Here is a 22,227-nt window from a genome sequence, read left to right as displayed (position 1 = left end):
TACATTTCAATATGGAGTTGTTCCTCCTTTCATAGCTATAACAGCTTCCACTCCACTTGGAAAGCCGTCCACAAGATTTTGGAGTGTTTCTGTGGGAATTTATTTATTGAGGTCGGGCACTGATGATGGACGAGAAGGCCTGGCTTGCAATCTCCATTCTAGTTCATCCCAAAGATGCTTAATGGGGTTGAGGTCAAATGTAGTCAAGTTCTTCCACACCGAACTCCATTAAACCATGTCTTTATAGTACTTGCTCTGTGCACTGCTTTGTGCACTGGGCCATAGTCATGTTGAAATAGAAAAGGGCCTTCCCCAAACTGTTGGAACAAAGTTGGAAGCATAGAATTGTCTAAGATGTCTTGTTATGCTGAAGCATTAAGTTTGCCTTTCACTGGGAATGAGGGGCCTGACTGAAACACTTGAATTCAATAATTAACAGGTTTGGCCAAATACTTCTGTCCATATAGTTTCTCGCCAGGACGGGGAGTACAGTATCTATTAGCCCATGTACCAGATGGCACAGAGACTGACCAAAATACAATATAAAAATAAATAAATAAATATCCACTTACTGACATATTTTTGGGAGGTGGGAAGAAACCAATGAACCCAGAGGAAATCTGTGTGACATTCCGCCTTTCTCCACATGCCATGCTACCATCCATCCAACTGTAGTCCAAATCGTGACCTATGCTGTATTTACTTACATTTTTACAACCTTGGTAGGATCTCCAGTCAACATTCATATTCACATTTACACATTACGGGCAATTTGGAAACATACTCTTCATGTTCCCAAGCACGGAGAGAACATGCACACAGACCCCGAGATAGGAATCAAACCCAGACACTGGAGGTGCGAGGCTAAGGATTAGTGCTAGTTTCTAACCACAGACTGGGTATTTTGGGTTTGAATACAGTTAACATACTGCATAGCGCTTTATCCTGTACAAAGAGTCACAGGGGGGCTAGAGCCTATCCCAGGAGACTTAGGCCACGAGGCAGGGTACACTCTGGACGGGATGCCAATCCATCGCAGGGCATACACACATACAGTACACACACTACAGGCAATTTGGAGACGCCAATTAGCTGCCTAATTTGCATTTCTTTGGACTGTGGGAGGAAACCAGAGTACCTGGAGAAAACCCTCCAAGCATGGGGAGAACATGCAAACTCCATGCACACAAAACCAGAGATGGGAATCGAACCCGGACCCTTGAGGTGCGAGGTCGCAGTGCTGGAGTAATTTTAAATACTCGACTTTCTTTATTAGTGTTAGTTTTAATCACAGACTGGGTTGGAATACTATTCAAAACATACCAGCAATACAATACCAAGTCAAAAAAACAAACAAACAAAAAATATTATATAATAATATCTTTTGGAATAAAACATGAATCAAATATCTGATCAGTGGTGGGTTTGACTCGCAGTGAAATAATGTAGCCTTTAGAATGTAGTGTATGTCTTTCTCTTTTTACACCAACACACTCACACACACACACACACAGACACACATACACTTATCAAAGCAACAAGTGTTTGCGGACAGCGCGAGCACAACTAGCCCGTTGTCCGCTCCCCAGCTGTTCGCGCGGTGGGCGCGTGCAGTGGGCGTGGCGGCAGCCGTTATCCCCGCCTACCGCGTTGCGTGGGCGTGGTTTAGTCAGGCGCATTTAGGAATGAGGCACAGGCTGCGTGTTTTTTTTTTATATTAGAAAGCCTAACGGAGTTCAAACCCACCTGATGATCTCCGGAACAAACCGACCAGAAATCTACCTCGAGTAACTCGCGTCGCTTCTAACGGCTCCTGGTGTTTTAAAAGAAATCCAGCGGTTGAAAAGATAAAAAACAACAATTAGGCTGATTGGATACAAAGTTGCACTACTTTTCTTTGTTGTTGTTGTTATTGTTATTGTTGCTTTTTTTCCCTCCCCTCTTTCATCTTCTTAATTATTTTGCACCTTGAGCGTTTGTATCTTGAGGACTGAGTGAGGATGCATACCACCCAAAAGGACACGACCTACACCAAGATCTTTGTCGGAGGTCTGCCCTATCACACCACAGACTCCAGTCTCAGGAAATATTTTGAGGTGTTTGGGGAAATCGAGGAGGCTGTCGTGATTACCGACAGACAGACTGGGAAGTCCAGGGGGTATGGTTTTGTAAGTATTGCTGCTTCTGCTCCTTGCATGACATTATTCTGAAAGTCCAGCAGTTGCAGAATCACATCTTTCATGAGTAGTGTGAGTGAGTCTGCTGTTGTTCTGAACTCTGGAGTTCATCACAAAAAACTTTTTTTCTTAAACTTTTTTTTTGTTTTTAAACAACTTTTTAATCTGATTTGTTTTGAGGAAATCTTAAGCTGGGATTAAAGGAGCATGTTGTTTATATATATATATATATATATATATATATATATATATATATATATATATATATATACTGTATATATGTATGTATGCATGTATGTGTATATATATGGATATATATATATATATATATATACTGTATATATATATATGTGTGTGTGTGTGCTGTTTGTACATCATGCACACCACCACATAATGCAGTTCCCTTTAATGAATCAAGTTTTGCTCGAGCTAAGATATTTTAATATAATACGCACACTTTGTAAATGCATCTCATTTCCCACATTACTACACTCCTATTGACTTGTTGAGCATCATATGTTGTGTTCACACTGCAGGCAAAAGTCAGCCAAACCGGAATTTTTTTTCCTCACTCAAACCAGTTGTGTTTTTATGTAACCGTGTGAACAAAAACAAAAATTATCTTTAAATTTGTTTAGGCTACGTCCATACATGGTCCTGAAATATATATATGAATGATTTTTAGTAACACAACTCCAGTGTGAACAGTCAAATCAGTCTTATTTGAGAATCAACATTCATCATAATGTCCATTAAGTAATGATAAGGAATGACATTGACATTTAACAGACGTTGTATAAATTTGGGTTGATGTTGATGTACAAGAAAAAATTAGAAGCCGTATATATGCATCGCAACCACTGGCATCGGTTGCTCCATGGTAGATTTTTCTCGGCCATCCCCATTGTGTAGAAGGCCCGAGTTCAATTCCCACCCAAGGTGTAAACCTCAGCCACTGGATGCAGTGCCGGTCCTTAGCCCCGATAAAATGGAAGGGTTGCTTCAGGAAGGGCATCCAGCGAAAAAACCCGTGCCAGTGCCAACTTGTGTGTGCAGATCGGATGGTCCGTTGTGGTGACCCCTCAGGATGGGTCAGGAGCAGCTGAAAGACCAACAACAACACATATCGCAACCACTCTGCGTTTGAAGAGATCTTAAAATAAGGATCTTAAAATAAACCTGGCTGCAGTGCTTAACAGGAAGCTAAAAGAAAAAAAAAACAAAGAAGTAGCCGTAGACATGCCGGTTTATGTTTATATAATTTTTTTCCCTCTTAAGCTTGAACACATCACGTGACACATTGTTCCTTTGCATATTGGGTCAGTTCGAAAGCGTGATCAGTTCACACCAATGTCAGATATAGGCCATGTTAAAGGCATAGTATTTAATCATTAAATATTTTATATATACATATATATATATATATATATATATATATATATATAAAATATTTAATGATTAAATACTATGCCTTTAACATGGCCTATATCTGACATTGGTGTGACATATATATATATATATATATATATATATATATATATATTATTGGCAGATCAACCAGTTAAACTTTTAACACAAATTCTTATGTGGAGTTTGTAACTTTAGTTATTCAGAGTATTGCAAACTTTAAACATAATTCTTTAGGAGTTCTGTGTTGGAGTGTTCAAAGTTTCAAAATGTGCCCTACTGATAAACATAACTTTTTCCAGTCATTACTGTACTCCTTTTGGACGTGAGGAATATGCGATTGTCCATTGTCTAACTTTTGTTTTTGTGTCAAACATCGAGCATCTATATTTCCAGGCTCAGTTTCTGTGTAGAAATAAGATAAGAGAATTAAGAATGTCAGGATTGTAGGAAATGAAGTGGCAAAGATGTCTGATTGTATTTCGGTTCATTTATGACTGGTAGAGTAAAAGTCAAGATCAATTCATTTAATGTGTAATTTTTTTATTTTTATTTTTTTTTTTATTTAAACCAGGTGACAATGGCAGACCGATCTGCCGCAGACAGAGCTTGTAAGGACCCCAACCCTATCATCGACGGCAGGAAGGCAAACGTCAACCTGGCTTACCTGGGAGCCAAGCCGCGGGTGATGCAGCCAGGTGAGCGGTTCGACATTCTCTTCAGACATCATGATGTGACCAGTGTAGCCTTAGCCAGCAATAAAGCATGATTATGCATCCATGTGTACATGTGTAATTGGGCTGATTGCACAAATATCTCAACCTGAAATATATATCTATAAATGTGTGTTTCTTCGTAGGATTCACGTTCGGTGTACCGCAGATTCATCCGGCTTTCATCCAGAGACCTTATGGGTGAGTCACACCGGTACATTGTATTAACTGTGTGAGAAAGATTCAAACAACCATTAGCTAGATTAAAAACAGTTTATATTGCATTGTGTTATATCCGAACAAAATAATACAAAACAATTTTTTGACACTGGAGCCAACCCCAGCCAATTCTCCAGCAGCCTAAATACAGCCATTAATCTTTAAATATGATGATCATCAGTGTCACCCCTTCTGAATATTTGATAGCGTGTGTCTTTTTTTTAAGAATGTGTGTGTGTTTGAGTGTATATATGTGAGATGTGTGGTGGTGTTTATTTATTTTATTTATTTTGTGATTTTTTTTTTTTCCTGTAATTGATTGATAGACACTGTAGCTTGACTCAATGTTGTCTTTCTCTGGTCCGACAGGCTCGATATGGGTTAAAGCTAACTGATGGTTTGAGGAATAGCTCTGTGGGCATTGCTCAGATCAATAGCTACCGTACCTGTAGACTCAATCGCACACAAACGAGCTTGAAATGGTGATTACATTATGCATGTATGTTGTTTTTTTTTATTTTGGTTTGGATTTTTCATTTTAATAGTGCATAGAGCTGTGTGTGCCTTTTTTTTACCGTCATGAAGTGGTGTTAATAGCTAAAACTGTGTGCTTTTCAATTTCATTTACTGGGGGGAAAAAGGCTGGTTTGGGGGTGTTGGTTTTCCCGAATTTGTGAAGGTGTGATAACTTTGCCACGGCAGCAAAGTGGGGCTTCTTTTTTTGTTTGTTGGTTTTTGGGTTTGTCTGTTTTTTTTTGCTGTAGCTTGTTTGTTGGTGTCTTGTTTTTTTGGAGTGAGTGCAATCTTTTTTTTCTTTTTTTATATTTGTGTGTGACATTGTTATAAAACCCTCTTCCTCCACCCAACCTCAACCAAACAACCTTGCTTGCACGTTGCTGTTCTTTTCATTTTTTTCCCTTTTCTTTCTTTCCCACTGACACCTGTCATGACCGTAATGGAACTATAGGTCTTTTCACTCTTCTAAGCACATTTTATCTGTCTGCCCATTCTCTCTGTCTCTCTCGCTTTCACTTTGTCTTTCTCTCTTTTGCTTTCTGTCTCTCTCTTTCTTTCTAGCCCTATATGGAATCGTGCAGTGGGTCCAGAGTTCCTGGAGACCTGCAGTGTTTCAGTCATTGATATGTTGTCATACGCGAGGAAAAGCCACTGATCCGCTTTCTTTGGAAAGTCAACTTTTTCTTTATTAGGACCTGAAACTTTTGATTTGATACATTGAGAAATCATTTAGAAGGGCTTTGTAGTGTTTAACCCTGTATATATGAGGGTAGGGTTGTGTGTATGTGTGTGTGTACGAGCGTTCATGCGTTCGCCTGCATGTGTTTGCAGTGTTGCAAGCCCCTCAATGTGACACACAAACAAATGTCTGAAAGGCACAGGCCTCTAAACAAGTCTTTATCACATGGGCCTGTGTGGCGTTAAGGGAAACAAGCTTCCCTATTGTGCCACACAAAAGGCCCTAGTGCTGACGGTGCAGTCGCATGAGGCCTGCTTACTCTCTCTCTCGCTCTGGCATCGGGAGCTGCATTTTGCACACAGCGATGATCCACTCTGGAAAACAGGCCCACTATAATGCAGTGTCACCTAAAAGGAATCTCTCACATAACAACAGTGCCGTGTAGCGCAGCTGAGTTCGGGACTCATGTTTCTGACCTCGGAGCTGTAGGCTCATGCTCGTGTGCGGCCAACACAATAGTGTCACATTGGGATGGCAGTTCACTTGATTGGTCTCTTTTATAGGTTTTAAATGATATTCCATTTGTTTAACTAACAAATTCCATCTGATTATCCTGGATCTCCTATAAAGCGCCCGTCTCTTCGGCTCTGATCTTGGTATCGCTATTGACTAAAGTATAAAAAGTCAAATGTTTGAAGCTGGTTCTCCACAGTCGCCAGGAGAACCGTGAAGCAACCCTGTCATTAATAGTCTTAACGCCTTTCAGTTTCAATGGGTCCCAACAGGTGTGTTCCCTGGACCCTGATGTGATGCACGCTTTCTCCATGGCATTTGATCTCGAACCTTTATTTAGATATGAACTTTGATATAACCATCCCCAACAGTCCCGTCAGAAGGAGGGGAAGAAAAAAAAAATGCTGCGGTCTCACAGGGCCTCTTGGTAACAGTGGTATTTTTAACCAGTGTCCGAGGAGGAAATCGCCTCCTGAATCCCAGGGGTCTGTGGTCTGTTCTCTTTACAGGCCCTGGGCCGTTGATGGCTGTGGGATTAATCGGATTGTTCATTGCACACCCTGCAACCAGTTTGTGGTCAAGGCACTAAACGAGACCAGGTAGAAACGGTTGCTTTGTGGTTATGTGCTCAGTGTTTGACTTTGAAGAACATTTGAGGAGATCATTGATTTAAATAAGGTTAGAAGGAGGGATGCTTTAATGGTAACGTCTGCAAGTGGTCAAAGAAAGAAGAGGAAGAAATTAATATATGCTCTAGTTTCTCCAAAAGCATTACAAGATGAGGTTATCATTACATAGGGTACATCCCTCCCTCTCTTTCTCTCTCTCTCTTTCTCTGTCAGTTAAGATTATAGGGTCCTCGGGATGGGACTTAACTTTGGGAAACTGGAGCAGAAATGTGAAAAGTGGTATCTTAGTCAGCACATTTAATTTAAACATTAGGCCTATTTCTAGACGCATGTTACTATTTTTTTTGCATAAAATGTTTTTTTTTTTTTCAAAAAATTAATTCTTAATCTTTTTGTGGGCTCTCGTTGAAATACTTGGAAATAAAAATTTTTAAGGTAAACTAAAAAAAACTTTTGTGATAAAAAAATTATAATAATTATTGATGTTGCAAATCAAGATCAAAGAAGTTACCATATAAAATTATTACCCTTGCGTGACCATATATATGGTAAGTTCACTGAACAAAATGTGTGTGTGACTTTGATATGGCACATTTATTTAAACACAAAAAGTGTGCAAAGATACAAACATACTTATTTTCTATAAATTAGTTTTTTTCCCTTGAGGAAACGTTATCATTTTTGGTTCTTCTCCTGATTAAGGGTTAAGAGTAGCAAACTTGTCTTAATGGTTCTTAATGGTTCTGAGTCTCCTCACCATGATTCACTATTGTTCTTAATGTTCTGACTGGTTTGACAGGACAGTTAAAGTGGTTGGTCGTAATCCAAACTCATGAAGCTCATTTATCGGTGAGGCATAAAACAAGCAGCACTATACTGTATAACTAAATACCAACATGGACCTTCTTAATGTCTTGAAAGGTTATAATATTTACGAAAGAAAGAAAAAAACACTCCATACTGAGTCTGTAAGCTGTCTGTGATGGAGGAAGGAAGGGGAACGAGGGAACGGGAATGAGGGAGCGCGGTGTGATTTCAGGCATGCTGTGTCGACGCGTCTGAGCGGACCACGACAGCTGCTGTTGGGGATGAAAATAACCTCCTCTCCTGTCGCACAAACAGCGAGCAAGCTATAAAAACTGATATTTAGACATCTTTAAATGCGCCTCATATCACTTTACTGGAAATTACTTCGACAAATTCAAGGAAATGACTTGTTAGAGGTCAGTAATAGCTCTCTGATCCAGTTCGAGTCAGTTACAGGTGCCAAGTCTGGTGAAACAAATCCTTTTTTTTTTTTTCACTCTTGTAGCTTCTTTAACTGACTGAAACATGCAGCCGCCACAGATAATGACCATTAAAACAGGTGTTGACTCAGAATGCCCAGCTATGTCGGCTATTCTCAGCTGTCCACTCTTAATTTAGAGCAAGGCTGCTCTGCTACTTTGGCTGCCTGCATGTGTGGAGTAATTTTGTAGGTGTGTGTGTGTTTTTGTGTGTGTGTTTTTGTGTGTGTGTTTTTGTGTGTGTGTGTTTGTGTGTGTGTGTTTGTGTGTGTGTGTTTGTGTGTGTGTGTTTGTGTGTGTGTGTGTTTGTGTGTGTGTGTGTTTGTGTGTGTGTTTGTGTGTGTGTTTGTGTGTGTGTTTGTGTGTGTGTTTGTGTGTGTGTTTGTGTGTGTGTTTGTGTGTGTGTGTGTGTGTTTGTGTGTGTGTTTGTGTGTGTGTGTGTGTGTGTGTGTGTGTGTGTGTGTGTGTGTGTGTGTGTGTGTGTGTGTGTTTGTGTGTGTGAGTGAGTGTGTTCATACTTGTGTGTGTGTGTGTGTGTGTGAGTGAGTGAGTGAGTGTGTTCATACGTGTGTGTGTGTGTGTGTGTGTGTGTGTGTGTGTGTGTGTGTGTGTGTGTGTGTGCAATAATTCTTCTAGTTCTGGAACGGTGTGTTTTACTCTAAATTGTGTTAATTTGTGTGAGATTTGACGTATGTCCCTAGGTGTCTCTGAATTCGAGTGTTTGAGACCTGAGTGAGAAAAATGCTACTGTAGAGATTGCTTTGTTTTTTTTTCTATCTTCTGCTTTGAGTTGTGATGGTGATAACAATTTGTGGTTGTTTTTTATTTTTTTTAATGTTTGTGTTTTTTACTTGCTTCATATGGGGCCGTGATTTTCAGTTTGTTGGTGGGTTGGATTGTGTGATGGTGTGCTAAAAAATAGGGTTGCCATGATAGCACTTCAATAACCCCAGTGTTTATTTTTTTTGTGTGTTTATTTTATACTAGCATGGATATCTGTCGTTATTTTATATGGGGGGTAGATTATTTTAAAGTAAATACGGCACATAACTGTTCTTAACATCACTTTTACTCAACACTTTGATTTCACTTTGGCACAGGTTACACTTCAGGCAGACATCTAACTCGTGCAAAAGTTTCAGTAAATTCTGTCTGTTGCACGATTTGAGACGCGCCCACAGTTTGACGCAAGTGCAGTCCGCTGTTAAAACTTAAATGGTTTATAATCTGGCACTTAACTTCTAATTAACATTTTGATATACTATGGCGCAGGTTTATACCTGAGTCCTGCCAAAGTTTTATTAAATTCTGTCCAGCATGTATTGTGTGATGCTGTGACAAAATCTGATTGGACAGACATACAGAATATATATATATTTTTAAACGGTTTTAAGTCCTCCAATGTATGAAATGTAAAGAGTGAACTCTGACCAATTTACAGACAAATCTTTAAGTTATATAGATTAGCTTGGAGGGCTTGAATGTTGTTGTATATAAGGCTTAAACCCTTGTCTAATTGTTGACATTATGGCCTTTTTTTCTCTACCTAAGTACTGTATAAAGTAATCATGGGAAAACGTCAAAAAATCCAAGTATATTAGATATCTCTGCTTTGCTGTATACATCCTGTAAAACTAAACAAAAAAGATGTTCGAAGGGGGGAAAAAAATCTCTCCGACTAAATGAAAGGCAGAATGTGCTTATTGTTCCTGATCGCTTACTTAATCAAAGCGTGCTCCGTGCGTACCATCCAGCACGAAATTTATTGTCTAAAAGCAAAGGGGGGAAAATGTCCAGCAGTGTCTTCTTTCTTTGAAAACTGTCCAGCTGTCAAAGTCGCACTGACACTTTCACAATGCTCACTCACCTCATCGGCACTCGGCCTCCGCAGGGTCATACTTTCCCTTCTCTACCGAGCTCTAAAACGGGCCGTGTGACTTGCAGCATGCTTGCAGTATTACTGGAAATTTGCTCTCTCTGTTGAAATTCTGCAGCTGCTGATCATTTTAAAGGGAAATAAATAATATATATTAAAAGAAAGAAAAAAAGAAAACTCTTATCAATGCTTTTGTTTGGTTCTTATAGTCCGAGACTAATATGTATTTCTTTTCAGTGATATGTCTATTTTGGCAACCCTATAACCCTCATAACCACTACAAGGCATTTCCTTGGTGTTGGTGTTCAATGGGGTGTGAATTGTTTTCTTGGATTGTGGAAATGACGTGTTTGGCCACGGTGTGGGTTTTGCCCTGTGATTGTGTTTCTGCAGCAGAAAAAATCTGGTATTCAGCTCTACTTGGTCGTGACTAATGCACTGTTGTGTATTTATGTGTCACAGGATCCCCGCACACTACGTATACCCCCAGGCTTTTATGCAGCCCAGCGTGGTGATCCCTCACGTTCAGCCATCCAGCGCATCCGCCGCAGCCGCCACCGCTTCCTCGCCTTACATCGACTACACTGGAGCTGCGTACGCGCAGTACGCCAGCGCTGCCTCCGCCGCGGCTGCCATCGGCGCGTACGAGCAATACCCGTATGCCGCGTCCCCTGCTGCAGCCGGCTACGTGACTGCTGCCGGGTACACCTACGCTATGCAGCAGCCGCTGGCCGCTACGACTCCAAGCTCCACTGCAGCAGCAGCCGCGGCCTTCGGTCAGTACCAGCCTCAGCAACTGCAGGCCGAGCGCATGCAATAGCAGCTTATGGCACTGAGATATGAGGAAAAAGCCAATGCCCAGTGACTGCTCATTGGCCTTATGGAGGTGTCTCACCTGAACGAGGATAATGTCATTAGGATGATGATGATAATTGATGGAGGTGTTTAACTGAGGTGGGAACTCCATCGCTTTCCAACTTGCTGTGATTAAACCAAAAAAAAGTGAAAAAAATATGTATCAAAGAAGGTGTAAAGACGACAGAGGTTTAACTTTTTACCATTATCATACTGTTATTGTTACCTTTATGCTTAATATTGAAGTAGTGTATTTATTGCTAAAGAAGAAGGCAATGACTAATCACTGTGGCTTGGAGGTGTAGATAAAGAAGAAGAAGAAGAAGCCTTAAGTCCAGATGCTGTCATTAAATTAGAAGACTTTTCCTTCATGAAGGACGTTAGATGTCCACACAGTGTTTTGATTCTGACGCCCTCTAACTTACATATTTATTCTCATTTTTGAGGGATTTTTCTGTTCTGTCGTCTAATGCGCGTCGCAAGGTTTTGCTTTCTGGTTTATCAGGGAAATGGAGCTTTTTCTTTTTCTTCTTTTGTTTTCCAACATATTAGTAAAGACAAATGAACTCTGCCAATCAGGGAGTAGTACACAACTGTGGAGAGAAGGTGTGAAAGAAAAGTTTTCAAAGAATTGTAGCTTTTTTCTGGCATGTTCAGGATTACTTTTTTTTTTTCATCTTCCTGATGCTGAATGTCCCCCGATTTCCCTGTTTTTGACCTCTTGACCTATGCAAAGCAGAAACAGCCGCCAGGAGACAAAACAAACTGTGGTGATTCCAGCCACTCTCGTCTGAAGGACAACGAACAATTTCTGAGCTCGATGAAAGGACATTACATAGTATTATTTGTCTAATCTCTCATACATATGCGCACATACAGACACTAATTTCCTTAACACTGGGGCAAAACGTTAACTCCGTGCAAACTTATTGTACACATCATTGCACGCGTACACTAACTCATGCACTCGCTTTGTATGATAAGTCCAAAATTTACGAATGAAAATAAAAAGGTCAGAGCTGGGCACTTGCGAGTGAGGAGCAGGCAACAGCTGCTGTGTCGGGACGGACAGGATCACACACACGTACACATACACACACGCATAGAGACACGGATTGCTCTGGAAACAACGCCTCACTTGTGCTCATTTGTTGAGCTGTCACATTTTAATCCCTCGGCCCGCTCGGGAACCTGTCCCGCTCCAGCTTTGTCAGCAGTTCCAGCTCTGTCCTAGAGAGAGAGAGAGAGAGAGATAGAGAGAGAGACGTTGCCGGAGGCTGCAGTCCACTGATCCGCTTCTAACATCACCTTCAGCACCAGCCGCCCTCTCTCTCACTCGCTCGCAGCTCCTCTCTGGAACGAAAACCTGAATCAACAGTGTACCAAGGAATTCCTTCAGTCAACCAAAACGCTATGAAAATCATCTGTTTTTTTTTTGTTTTTTTCCCTCCTGTATTTTTCAAAAAAAGTGTCTGTGCACCAGCATGTCTTTCCTAGTAAGAGATGAATCCATTCTCTGTTCTCTCGGAAAACCAAACATCACACCTTTTTTTTTCTTTTTCTTTTTTTTTACTAGAAAGCAGCACTAAAGCTGAGGGCTCAAGTACAAGTCTAAGAGTTCACAGTGCCTTACAACTGTAATGCTATTTAAAGAAGAAAAAAGACTGCTATTTATTTATTTTGAGAGTTATGCTGCGCTCTAAGGACTTAGTGGCGGTACTGTATTAATAATAATAATAATAATAATAATAATAATGTATTCTCATCTCATGGCATATTATAAGTTATTGAGTAGATTTAGTTATAGTATCATTAACATACTCAACCAAAAATGTTGATTTATTTAAGATACAATTCTGTATGTGCACTGTACATTTTTTTCTTCTTCTATGCCTTATAAATTTTAGAGCATTTCATTAAATATCTCCTAGGTTAATGCCTCTTGTAAGATGTTTATTTAATGCAGGCCTATTTGCAGGTGGGATCGCTCTTTTTTTCCTTTCTTTTTTTCTTTTTTGTTGTTGTATCTAGAACTGTAAAAAATATTTAAAAAAAGGAAAAATAATTCATTGTAAAAAATCTAAGCAAAATGCTGCTTCATACACTAGAATGTAAAGTCCTTGTCAAGGTTCAATATCTGTGCTTCTACTGCTTTTAGTATGCATCAGATGGGCTATTTTACACTGTTGGGAATTTTTATACTTGAACTTGAACAAGGGAAAAGATGAAAAGCAATAACAAAAAAAAACTTTTTAAGGAAGCATTTCATTGTCACTGGATTTGGGCATGTAAGGTGTTATTTACTATTTAATGTACATCCAAAGGTACTCTCAGTAAACCTAATTTAAACCTTATTTCAGATTTCAACATTATTTACTCGAAAATAAAATAAAAAGGTTCTATATTTCAACCTTACCGGCCGAGTATGTCTTTGTGTGATTGAAATGGTCCATATGAAAAATTATAAAATCATACAATTTGATGAATGAATGAGGATGAAATTGTCAACTGTGTTAATGAAATTGTTTAGACAAGAACAAAAACTTGAGTCTGAAAAGTTGTTCATTAATGTCAGTGTTTGAGTTTTATGATTTTATGGCCTAGCATAGAGCTAGGACACAAATGCTTGCTCATAGAGAAGTTGTCATGACCGTTTGACCTTTTAATGCATTATGTCCTAGTACGAGAGGCGTTCAAGTCCAACCTGTATTTCTGGTAAAATTTCTCATGAATGAAGGCGTAAAACTGGTTAACAGATTCCAAGCATATTACAGTGATAGACTTATAGCTGCAGGAAAATATGGAGTATGTCCATAAATGACAATCCCAATGAAGTCGTTCCTGTGAACAATCAGAGAGTGGAACAACTTAAAGCTAAAGAGACACACAATTATTCACCAACACCGCTTGCACATTACAGGAACTCGACTGGGAGTTATTGCCACATCCCCTGTACGGTCCTGATATCGCTCCAAGCCATTTCCACATATTTGGGCCTTTAGAGCCGGGGTTTCAGACGTGAAGCAGGCAGTTTGATCATGGCTTGGCTGTACTGAGAACTTTCTACCTTGGGCTTAACATTGGCAACTTGGGAGTGCTGGGGTTTAAACCCCATATTTTCTGGCCAGTAACCCAGAGGCTTTAACTCAACTGAGCCACCACTGACCATCATTTAAGGCCGTCAGTCCATATTTACCACACCTAACATTCACTTATAATAACCTCCACTCTTCTGGTAAGACTTTCCACTACATTTTGGATTGTAGCATTAGTAAGGTCAGGTTCTAATGTAAAATAAGATGGCATATTGTCAGTGTTCCAGTTCATCCCAGAGGTGTTCAGTGGGGTTTGAGGTCAAGGCTCAATGCAGGACAATTTTGTTCTTCCACACCATCTTTGGTCAGTTATGTGTTCATGGAGCTCAATTTGTGCATTGGCATGTAGGAGCAAGTTTTGGTACTGTAGAAAAATTAAAGGGAAGTCTATACGTGTACGTACGTACAAAACATGAAAATTGAAGCACATAATTGTATAGAATGTCTTTCCATACTGTGGTATTATAAAATACACAAACTTGTTAGTGCATGACTTTTTTACTGAATCTGCATGTTTTTATTCTCAGAAGGTTTTATCTGAAATTAAAGTTAGAATTCTGTGAAAAAAGCCAGCACTCAAAAAAATTGTTTACGACAGCCCTGATTTTCTTCCCTAAGTACACAAAGCACAAATGAAGAAATCTGTCCTAACTCACTGAAAGTATATTCTCCTAAAATACAAAGTGTTATATATTACCAAAATATAAAGTGTTAGTATATCACCATCGAATCCTGGCTTACTGATGACTAATTGATTCTATCACTGATCTTTATTCGGCACAGATAAGCCTGCTGCTGGTCAAGAAAAAAGGACTTGTTTACATCCACTGGTTAATAGCTTTCTTGTGATGACCGTGTACTATTAAAAGCAACAAGTCCAAAGCGTTCCTTTGGCCTAATGTATTATGGAGCATTCCCATAACAATGACAAAGCAAGATGGTTTCATGTTGTGCAATAGATAAGTGAGTCAGTATGGCAGCCACAAACAACACCTCCTTCTTCATATTCAGATACAAAACCATGATTTACTTGATCCTTTTTTTTTTTGCATTGTGAAATAATTCACTTTTTAGTAACTCTGCTCAGGCCTCTCCTCTCTTTTATTGTATTGTAGATTAGCTGGATACCATACTGGCAATGTAGATACCTAAATTAAAATGTTACTGATCTCACCTCCAGCATGTTTAACTAATTTAAATTTAGTGCTATGATAACTAATTTAACTAATTTAATTTAGCGCTATGATAAGATCTCCTAATATATCAGAACATGTTCATTACCAATAAACTGTGACCTGGAAGCAATATGCCATCTAAATCATAATCCTAACCAAGGCACAACCAATTTATTACCTGTGCTACCTCTCAACAAGGTATTGCAAAATTGACTCCTTTAAGAGGTCTGAATAATTCAGGGCTTCTCTAAATCAATAATAAATGCCATTTGCTTCTAGTGGCACCCCGGCTCTCCAGCATGGTCTATTTCTGTTTGTCCTGTAACCTGACACATGGCCATATGTGTCCCTCTGTGACACAGCAGAGATAAAGTCTGTCTCACTGTCACCATTCACGATTAAACATGGCTTCTGGAAAATGTTACCCAATCAAATCTTACCCAAGTCAAATAAAACACATGCAACAATCTGATATTGTGATTGCTTATCTCCAGAAATCTATTTCATTACTATAAAATGAACAAAGATTAATTCAAGAGCACGCTATGAATATTTACACTGCCTGGCTCAAAAAAATTAAATAAATAAATAGATTAAAAAAAATTCTATTTCTCCATTTATTGTTCTATATATAATACTGTAAATATTATTGATATGCTTATTGATTCCATATAATCATTTATTAATTCAATTATCATGATCATAATCGGTGGTCATTCAATACATTCAGGTGGTCAGCTGACTTCATTTCATTGCCACCTAACACTCCTGAGCCTTCACCTGAGCAACTGACGCAACCTCAGATCATAACACCGTTTTTTTTGATGCAGTCTAATAATAGGACCCTTCTGTTGCTTTCCTCCTAATGTGCTTAAATGGTTATTCCTTGCTATCCCTTTTGTTACTTACTGCTGATCGTCCCACATGAACTATATTGAAGCTGGAGTGTTGTTTTATGCCATTCATATGTATCTTCTCCCTTCTGCAGTAGGTTGTCCCAGGGTGATAAACCCCCACTTGTGCCCCCAAGTATCTGAATTCTCTGCAGTTGTAGAAAGGGAAAGAGGTATAAACTCACTGGCCATCTTAACAAGCTAGTCTGGAATTGGGCATCCCAGCAAGCCAGCAATTAAGACCTTTATTAGGAGTGAATACCACAGGCTAACCAGCTTACTAATAGCAAGGTGAAAATATAAGAGGTTCAGAAAGCAATCGATCATTTCAAAAGTTGAGACTGCAAAGCATCAGGGCCGATGTTCTTCAACGGAGCTCTCATTATAGATCAATCACTTTTTATCCTGTATGTTCCTCATCAGAGGAGCATGATGACCCTTTGTCTACAGCCATGTCCATGACCCAATAGAATATCTTCAATTATGTTGCCAGAATATAGTACATATCTCTACAAACCCAGTGTGCCAGGGTTACTTTAAGGCTCCCACTAAACAAGTCATTAGAAAAAAAACACAGATTTTACAAATTACACTACAACTTGTTGCCAAGAGGTGTAGTGGTTAGCACTGTCGCCTTGGGGTCACCTCCAGGGTCCGGGTTCGATTCCCGTCTCTGTGTGCTTGAAGTTTGCATGTTCTCCCCGTGCTTGGTGGGTTTCCTCCCACAATCCAAAGGTATGTGGGTTAGGTGGATTGGTGTTCCCAAAATCGTAGTGTGTGAATGTATGTGTGTGCGCCCTGCGATGGATCGGCACCCTGTCCAGGGTGTAACCCACTTCGTGCCCTAAGCCTCCAGATAGGCTGTGATCCTGAATACAGAATAAAGCAGTATAGAAGATGAGTGAGTGGTTGTCAAGTCATTGTTACTAACCTCAGGGTGGGGTTTGTAAAAATGATTCTAAGAGCCCCTGAGTGCCATTAAAAATAGCTATGGCAATTGAAAGGAGCTGGCTTTGTCAAAGCTGGTGGCGCAGTATATTATGTTTTCAAGGGGCCCTTAATCTCTAGCAGCACCCCTGTAGTAGTTATGGCTTCAATATATCTATAGTAAGATTTGTAGTAATGTAGTTGATCTTAAGTAACCTAAAGTTATGAGTGTCCCTTTGTGGCCTCACAATTTCAAAATCCTCTTACGGATTTTTTTTTTTTCAGATTGCCAAGGAAATTGCCATGCAATATTTTTGTCTTGTTGAAATGGCCCTCTCCTGCCCAGATTTTGTTTTTTTGGCTGATGAGAGTCAACTCTTCACTGACATTTTCCAATACATTTTGACAGTGCTTTATGCCCCAGTACCATTTGTAGAGCCCCATATCATGGTGCTCTCACTTCTGTATACCACAGTGAGTGGGGTTTTCTTGGGCTCATACATGCAACCCTTCTTTCTCCAAAAATGACACAGTGAATTATAACTATAGATTTCTATATTTATTTAATCAGATCATAATATATTTTGTTCCAAAATTGTTTTGATTTGTAAAGTGTTTTAAATGTTTATTTCTGTACTCCTTTTTCAGGAGATGTGTTTTATGGGATATAAGGTGTAGGAACAGAGATTACTGTAGTGTAATATTTTGTTTATTGTTCTATGTGTAACTGTTGTTCCTGCTGCATTAAGGTCATCCTGCAAGTCTTTTTGAGTGACAGCTACCCCCTCTATTTCTCTCTAACATTCTCATCATTAATAAAGGAATCTCACAGGCCACACTTGTACGGGTATGACTATTTGTTGTTTTGTGTAATGTCCACCTGTATCTGTATGAAAACCAGTTATATTAATAAGGATGTTTAAGGTGTTTAATGATTAATATTGTCTTTAAGAATGTTATTTGTTCTCCTGATTCATATCCGTTGTGTAAAACCCTCCCAACAAATGACAATAAAAAAAAAATAAAAAAAAGGCTTATGTTTATGGCTTAATGTTTAGTACTAAGAAAACACACAGATCCTAATCCCTGGAGGTGCAAGGCCACAGTGGTAACCACTACACCACCGTGCTGCCTCTGGATTGCTAAAACTTTTGAAGCTAGTGAAGTGAACCTACAGTAAGAGAAGTTCTGTCAATTTTGGTAAAGAGTATTGTACACTATTTTGGTTATCTATAATATGTCGCAGCATCATACAAAACTAGCTGGACTGAAAGACAGACTGATCAGATTATTTTTAGCTCTAACCTTTTAACTATTTCTACAACTCTTTTTCTCCTAATACTGGATATTTACGCTAGTGAAGTACCCACAACCCCTTTATATGGGATAAGGCGGTATAGAAGATGAGTGAGTGAGTAAGTGAGCCAGAAGACACACTCAGGTGGTGGAAGATCTTTAAAACTGAAGACTCCTTATAATGTCTTGTGAGATGTCCTGATTCTCCCAGGGTTTTAATAGTTAATACAGTCCTTAAGATGCATTTCTACTTGTGCTCATTGAGTAATGAATTCAAATTCAAATAAAATTTTATTTGTCACATACACAGTCATACACAGTACGTTTGTGACCTTAAAAAAAACAATTATAAATAGGAAATAAATATGGAAAAAAATAAAAAAGAAATAAAATATAGAAAATAACTTTAGTTAACTCACTTACTTATCTTCTATACCGCTTTATCCTGTATTCAGGGTCGCAGAGACCTGGAGCCTATCCCAGGAGATTTAGGGCACGAGGCAGGGTACACCCTGGACAGGGTGTCAATCTATCACAGGGTGTCACATGTCTGTAAGTGTACACATATACACTTAAACACACACCACGGGCAATGGAAACGCCTGGGCAATGGAAACGCCAATTAGCCTAACCTGCATATCTTTGGACTGTGGGAGGAAACTGGAGTACCCAGAGGAAACTCATCATGCACAGGGAGAACATGCAGACCCCATGCACACAAAGATGGAAATCGGACCTGTATCCTGGAGGTGCAAGGCCACTACACCACCTTAACAACTTTAGTTAAGGAAAACAAAATACATATGTATGTATATATATAGAAGATAAATGTATATCCATATATACATATACATTTATATATGTATAAATGTATATATATAGAAGATAATTTAATTCAATTCAATTCAATTTTATTTGTATAGCGCTTTTAGCAATTTTCATTGCCGCAAAGCAGCTTTACACAATCAAAAGAATTATTTAAGTTTGTATGAAATGTGAATTTGTATGAATCAAAATGGTCAGTTTGTCCCTGGTGAGCAAGCCGAGGGCGACAGTGGCAAGGAAAAACTCCCTGAGATGGTAATAGGAAGAAACCTTGAGAGGAACCAGACTCAACAGGGAACCAATCCTCATTTGGGTGAAACAGAAAGCAGTAAATGATCTGCATTTATACAGTGTGTTAGGTGGCAGGCGATTCAGCTATAATAGTTGATGTTAATTGATGTTAATATGAAGTCCAGGTAGTTATTGAAGACCCAGGTAGAGTTGTAGGAAGTTCCAGTCCTGAACTATCAAACTGTCAAGTCCCCAGAGAAACAGTTGTCAAGGCCAGAACCATCTTCTAGGTAGAGAGAATCATCCCCAGACACCTGACGCATTCCAAAGAGACACACGGGGCATCCATGTGACGAGATCTTCAACCAGAAGCGGGGCACCAGGATGGGTCAGACAGGTCCGGAGGGCAGAGGGAGTCTGGATCACTGGTAGCTCAGAAAGATGATACAGTGAAAGAGTGAAAGGGAGAGACAGGAGGAGAGAGGTAAGAGAAAGAGGGGGAGAAAGAGAGGAAGAGGAGAGATGGCAGTTAGGTATGGTCACAGTCACACAATGTATAATGTGAATGTATATTAACTGTAGAGTGCAAGCAAAGACTCCCGCAGGACTAACTATGACAGCATAACTAAAAGGGAGAGCCAGAAGGAAACACAAACATGAGGGCTTCCAGAGATGTAAGGCAACCAATCACCTCACCGTCAGCAAACCTGAGTGATCAATGAGAGTGGGGAAGACAGCATCTAAACATACCAGTTCACCATAATACTCTACGTCCATGAGTCCCCCAGATCTGCTCCTTTACCTAAGGCAAATCGATTTGTTCCGAACACTATTTGGAAGACTATTCCATAATTTTAGGGCTTTGTAAGAAAAAGCTCTGCCCCCAGCTGTAGTTTTCATAATACGCGGTACTGACAAGCAGCCTGCATCCTTTGATCGAAGTAGGCGTGGCGATTCGTAAGACACTAGCAGTTCGCTCAGGTACTGCGGCACGAGACCATTTAATGCTTTATATGTCAAGAGTAGTATTTTAAAATCAATGCGAAATTTCACAGGGACCCAATGCAGTGAAGATAAGATAGGGGTGATGTGCTCGTATCTTCTGGTTCTAGTGAGGACTCTCGCTGCTGCATTCTGGACTAGCTGAAGCTTGTTTATGCACCTAGCTGAACAACCAGACAGTAAGGCATTACAATAGTCCAACCTAGAGGTGATAAAAGCATGAACTAGTTTTTCTGCACCGTTTAGCGACAATAAATTTCTTATCTTGGCAATATTTCTGAGGTGAAAGAATGCTATCCTGGGAATATTATCTACATGAGCTTCAAATGAAAGGCTGGAATCAATAATCATACCAAGGTCTTTTGCTGTTGCACTTGATGGAACAGAAAGGCCATCTAAAGTTACGGTGTGACCTAAAATTTTACTCCTAGCTGTATGCGGTCCTATGACTAGAACTTCTGTCTAATCCGGATTTAGCAGAAGGAAGTTAATTAGCATCTAATTTCTTATGTACTGCACACATTGCTCAATTTTAGTAAGCTGTTTTTTCTTATCAGGTTTTGCTGAGACATATAACTGTGTGTCATCAGCATAACAATGAAAACTAATACCATGCTTACGGATTATGTTGCCCAGAGGAAGCATGTAAAGGAAAAAACGCAGTGGACCTAAAACTGAACCCTGCGGAACGCCAAACTCCACTAGAGAACATGCAGAATAATCACCATTAAAGTCTACATACTGATAACGATGGGTCAGATAGGATCTGAGCCAGGAGAGGGCTGTACCCTTAATTCCTACTTCATTTTCTATTCTCTGAAAAAGAATAGCGTGATCAATGGTGTCAAAAGCTGCACTGATGTCGAGTAATACAAGCATAGTTACACAACCCTGATCAGAGGCCAATAGGATGTCATTTACTACTTTAACGAGTGCTGTCTCTGTGCTGTTATGAGGCCTAAATCCTGACTGATACAGTTCATGTATGCCATTTCTATGTAGATATGAGCATAGCTGCTCCGCTACTATCTTTTCCAGAATCTAAGAGATAAAGGGGAGGTTTGATATTGGCCTGTAACTGGACAGCTGACAGGGGTCGAGGTCAGGTTTCTTAATTGTTGGTTTGATAAGTGCTAATTTGAAAGATTTTGAAACATAACCAATGCTGAGTGAAGAATTAATTATTCTCAACAGGGGTTCTGTTATTGCTGGTACTATCTGTTTAAGAAAATGTGTCGGTACAGGATCTAATATACAGGTTGATGAATTAGCAGAAGAGATGAGTGAAATTAGTTCATTCTCTTCAAGGGGAGTAAAGTATTCTAGGTTCTGATCTGACATGTCTAGATTAACATCTGCATCAATTACATTGTTCGGTTTCAAAACCTCAATTTTATGCCTAATATTTACAATTTTATTATTAAAAAAGTTCATGAAGTCCTCACTATTGCATGATGTTGTGGAGATTTCTGCAGTGGTCTTATTTCTGGTTAATTTGGCTACAGCATTAAATAAGAATCTAGGATTATTTTTGTTATTTTCTATAAGAGTGGAGAGATATGTTCTTCTAGCTACACTAAGAGCTTTTCTATAATTCAGGATGCTCTCCTTCCATGCTATTTGAAATACTAACAATTTAGTTTGACGCCATTTACATTCTAATTTCCGAGCGGTCTGTTTTAAAGTGCGCATGTGATTGTTATACCAGGGAGCAAGTTTCTTATCTCTAATAATTTTTCTTTCTTTTAACTGGAGCTACATTATCTAAGGTATGGCGAAATGTCGACTCTATAGCGAAATGTCGACTCTAAGACAAATATAAACTATAAAAAAAATATAAGAAAACCTAACTGTACAAATACTGTACACAATATATAGAAAAACCTAGCTGTACAAAAATGGAAGAAAAATTA

At 39.3% G+C, this 22,227-nt stretch overlaps 1 protein-coding gene across 1 annotated transcript; it reads left to right on the top strand.

Moving 5' to 3' along the window:
* Positions 1-1,710: 1,710 nt before the first annotated feature.
* On the top strand, positions 1,711-13,285 carry rbm24a (RNA binding motif protein 24a). The gene is made up of 4 exons (XM_053493346.1): positions 1,711-2,168; positions 4,159-4,282; positions 4,444-4,498; positions 10,478-13,285. Exons 1-4 carry the CDS (start codon positions 2,001-2,003, stop codon positions 10,833-10,835), a joined length of 705 nt encoding a protein of 234 aa, XP_053349321.1. The 5' UTR covers positions 1,711-2,000; the 3' UTR covers positions 10,836-13,285.
* The last annotated feature ends 8,942 nt before the right edge of the window (positions 13,286-22,227 follow it).

The sequence above is a fragment of the Clarias gariepinus genome, chromosome 3 (assembly GCF_024256425.1).
Source record: "Clarias gariepinus isolate MV-2021 ecotype Netherlands chromosome 3, CGAR_prim_01v2, whole genome shotgun sequence".
Taxonomy (NCBI): Eukaryota; Metazoa; Chordata; class Actinopteri; order Siluriformes; family Clariidae; genus Clarias; species Clarias gariepinus.
The sequence above is the reverse complement of the archived record's forward strand: the minus strand, read 5'-3'. Positions and strand labels throughout refer to the sequence as shown.

What these genes read in the sequence shown, in the direction of transcription:
- rbm24a (XM_053493346.1), top strand. Translation starts at nt 2,001, where the DNA reads ATGCATACCACCCAAAAGGACACGACCTACACCAAGATCTTTGTCGGA. An exon ending in AGTCCAGGGGGTATGGTTTT is followed by an intron (nt 2,169 to 4,158) that starts GTAAGTATTGCT and finishes TATTTAAACCAG; the next exon opens with GTGACAATGGCAGACCGATC. An exon ending in GCCGCGGGTGATGCAGCCAG is followed by an intron (nt 4,283 to 4,443) that starts GTGAGCGGTTCG and finishes GTTTCTTCGTAG; the next exon opens with GATTCACGTTCGGTGTACCG.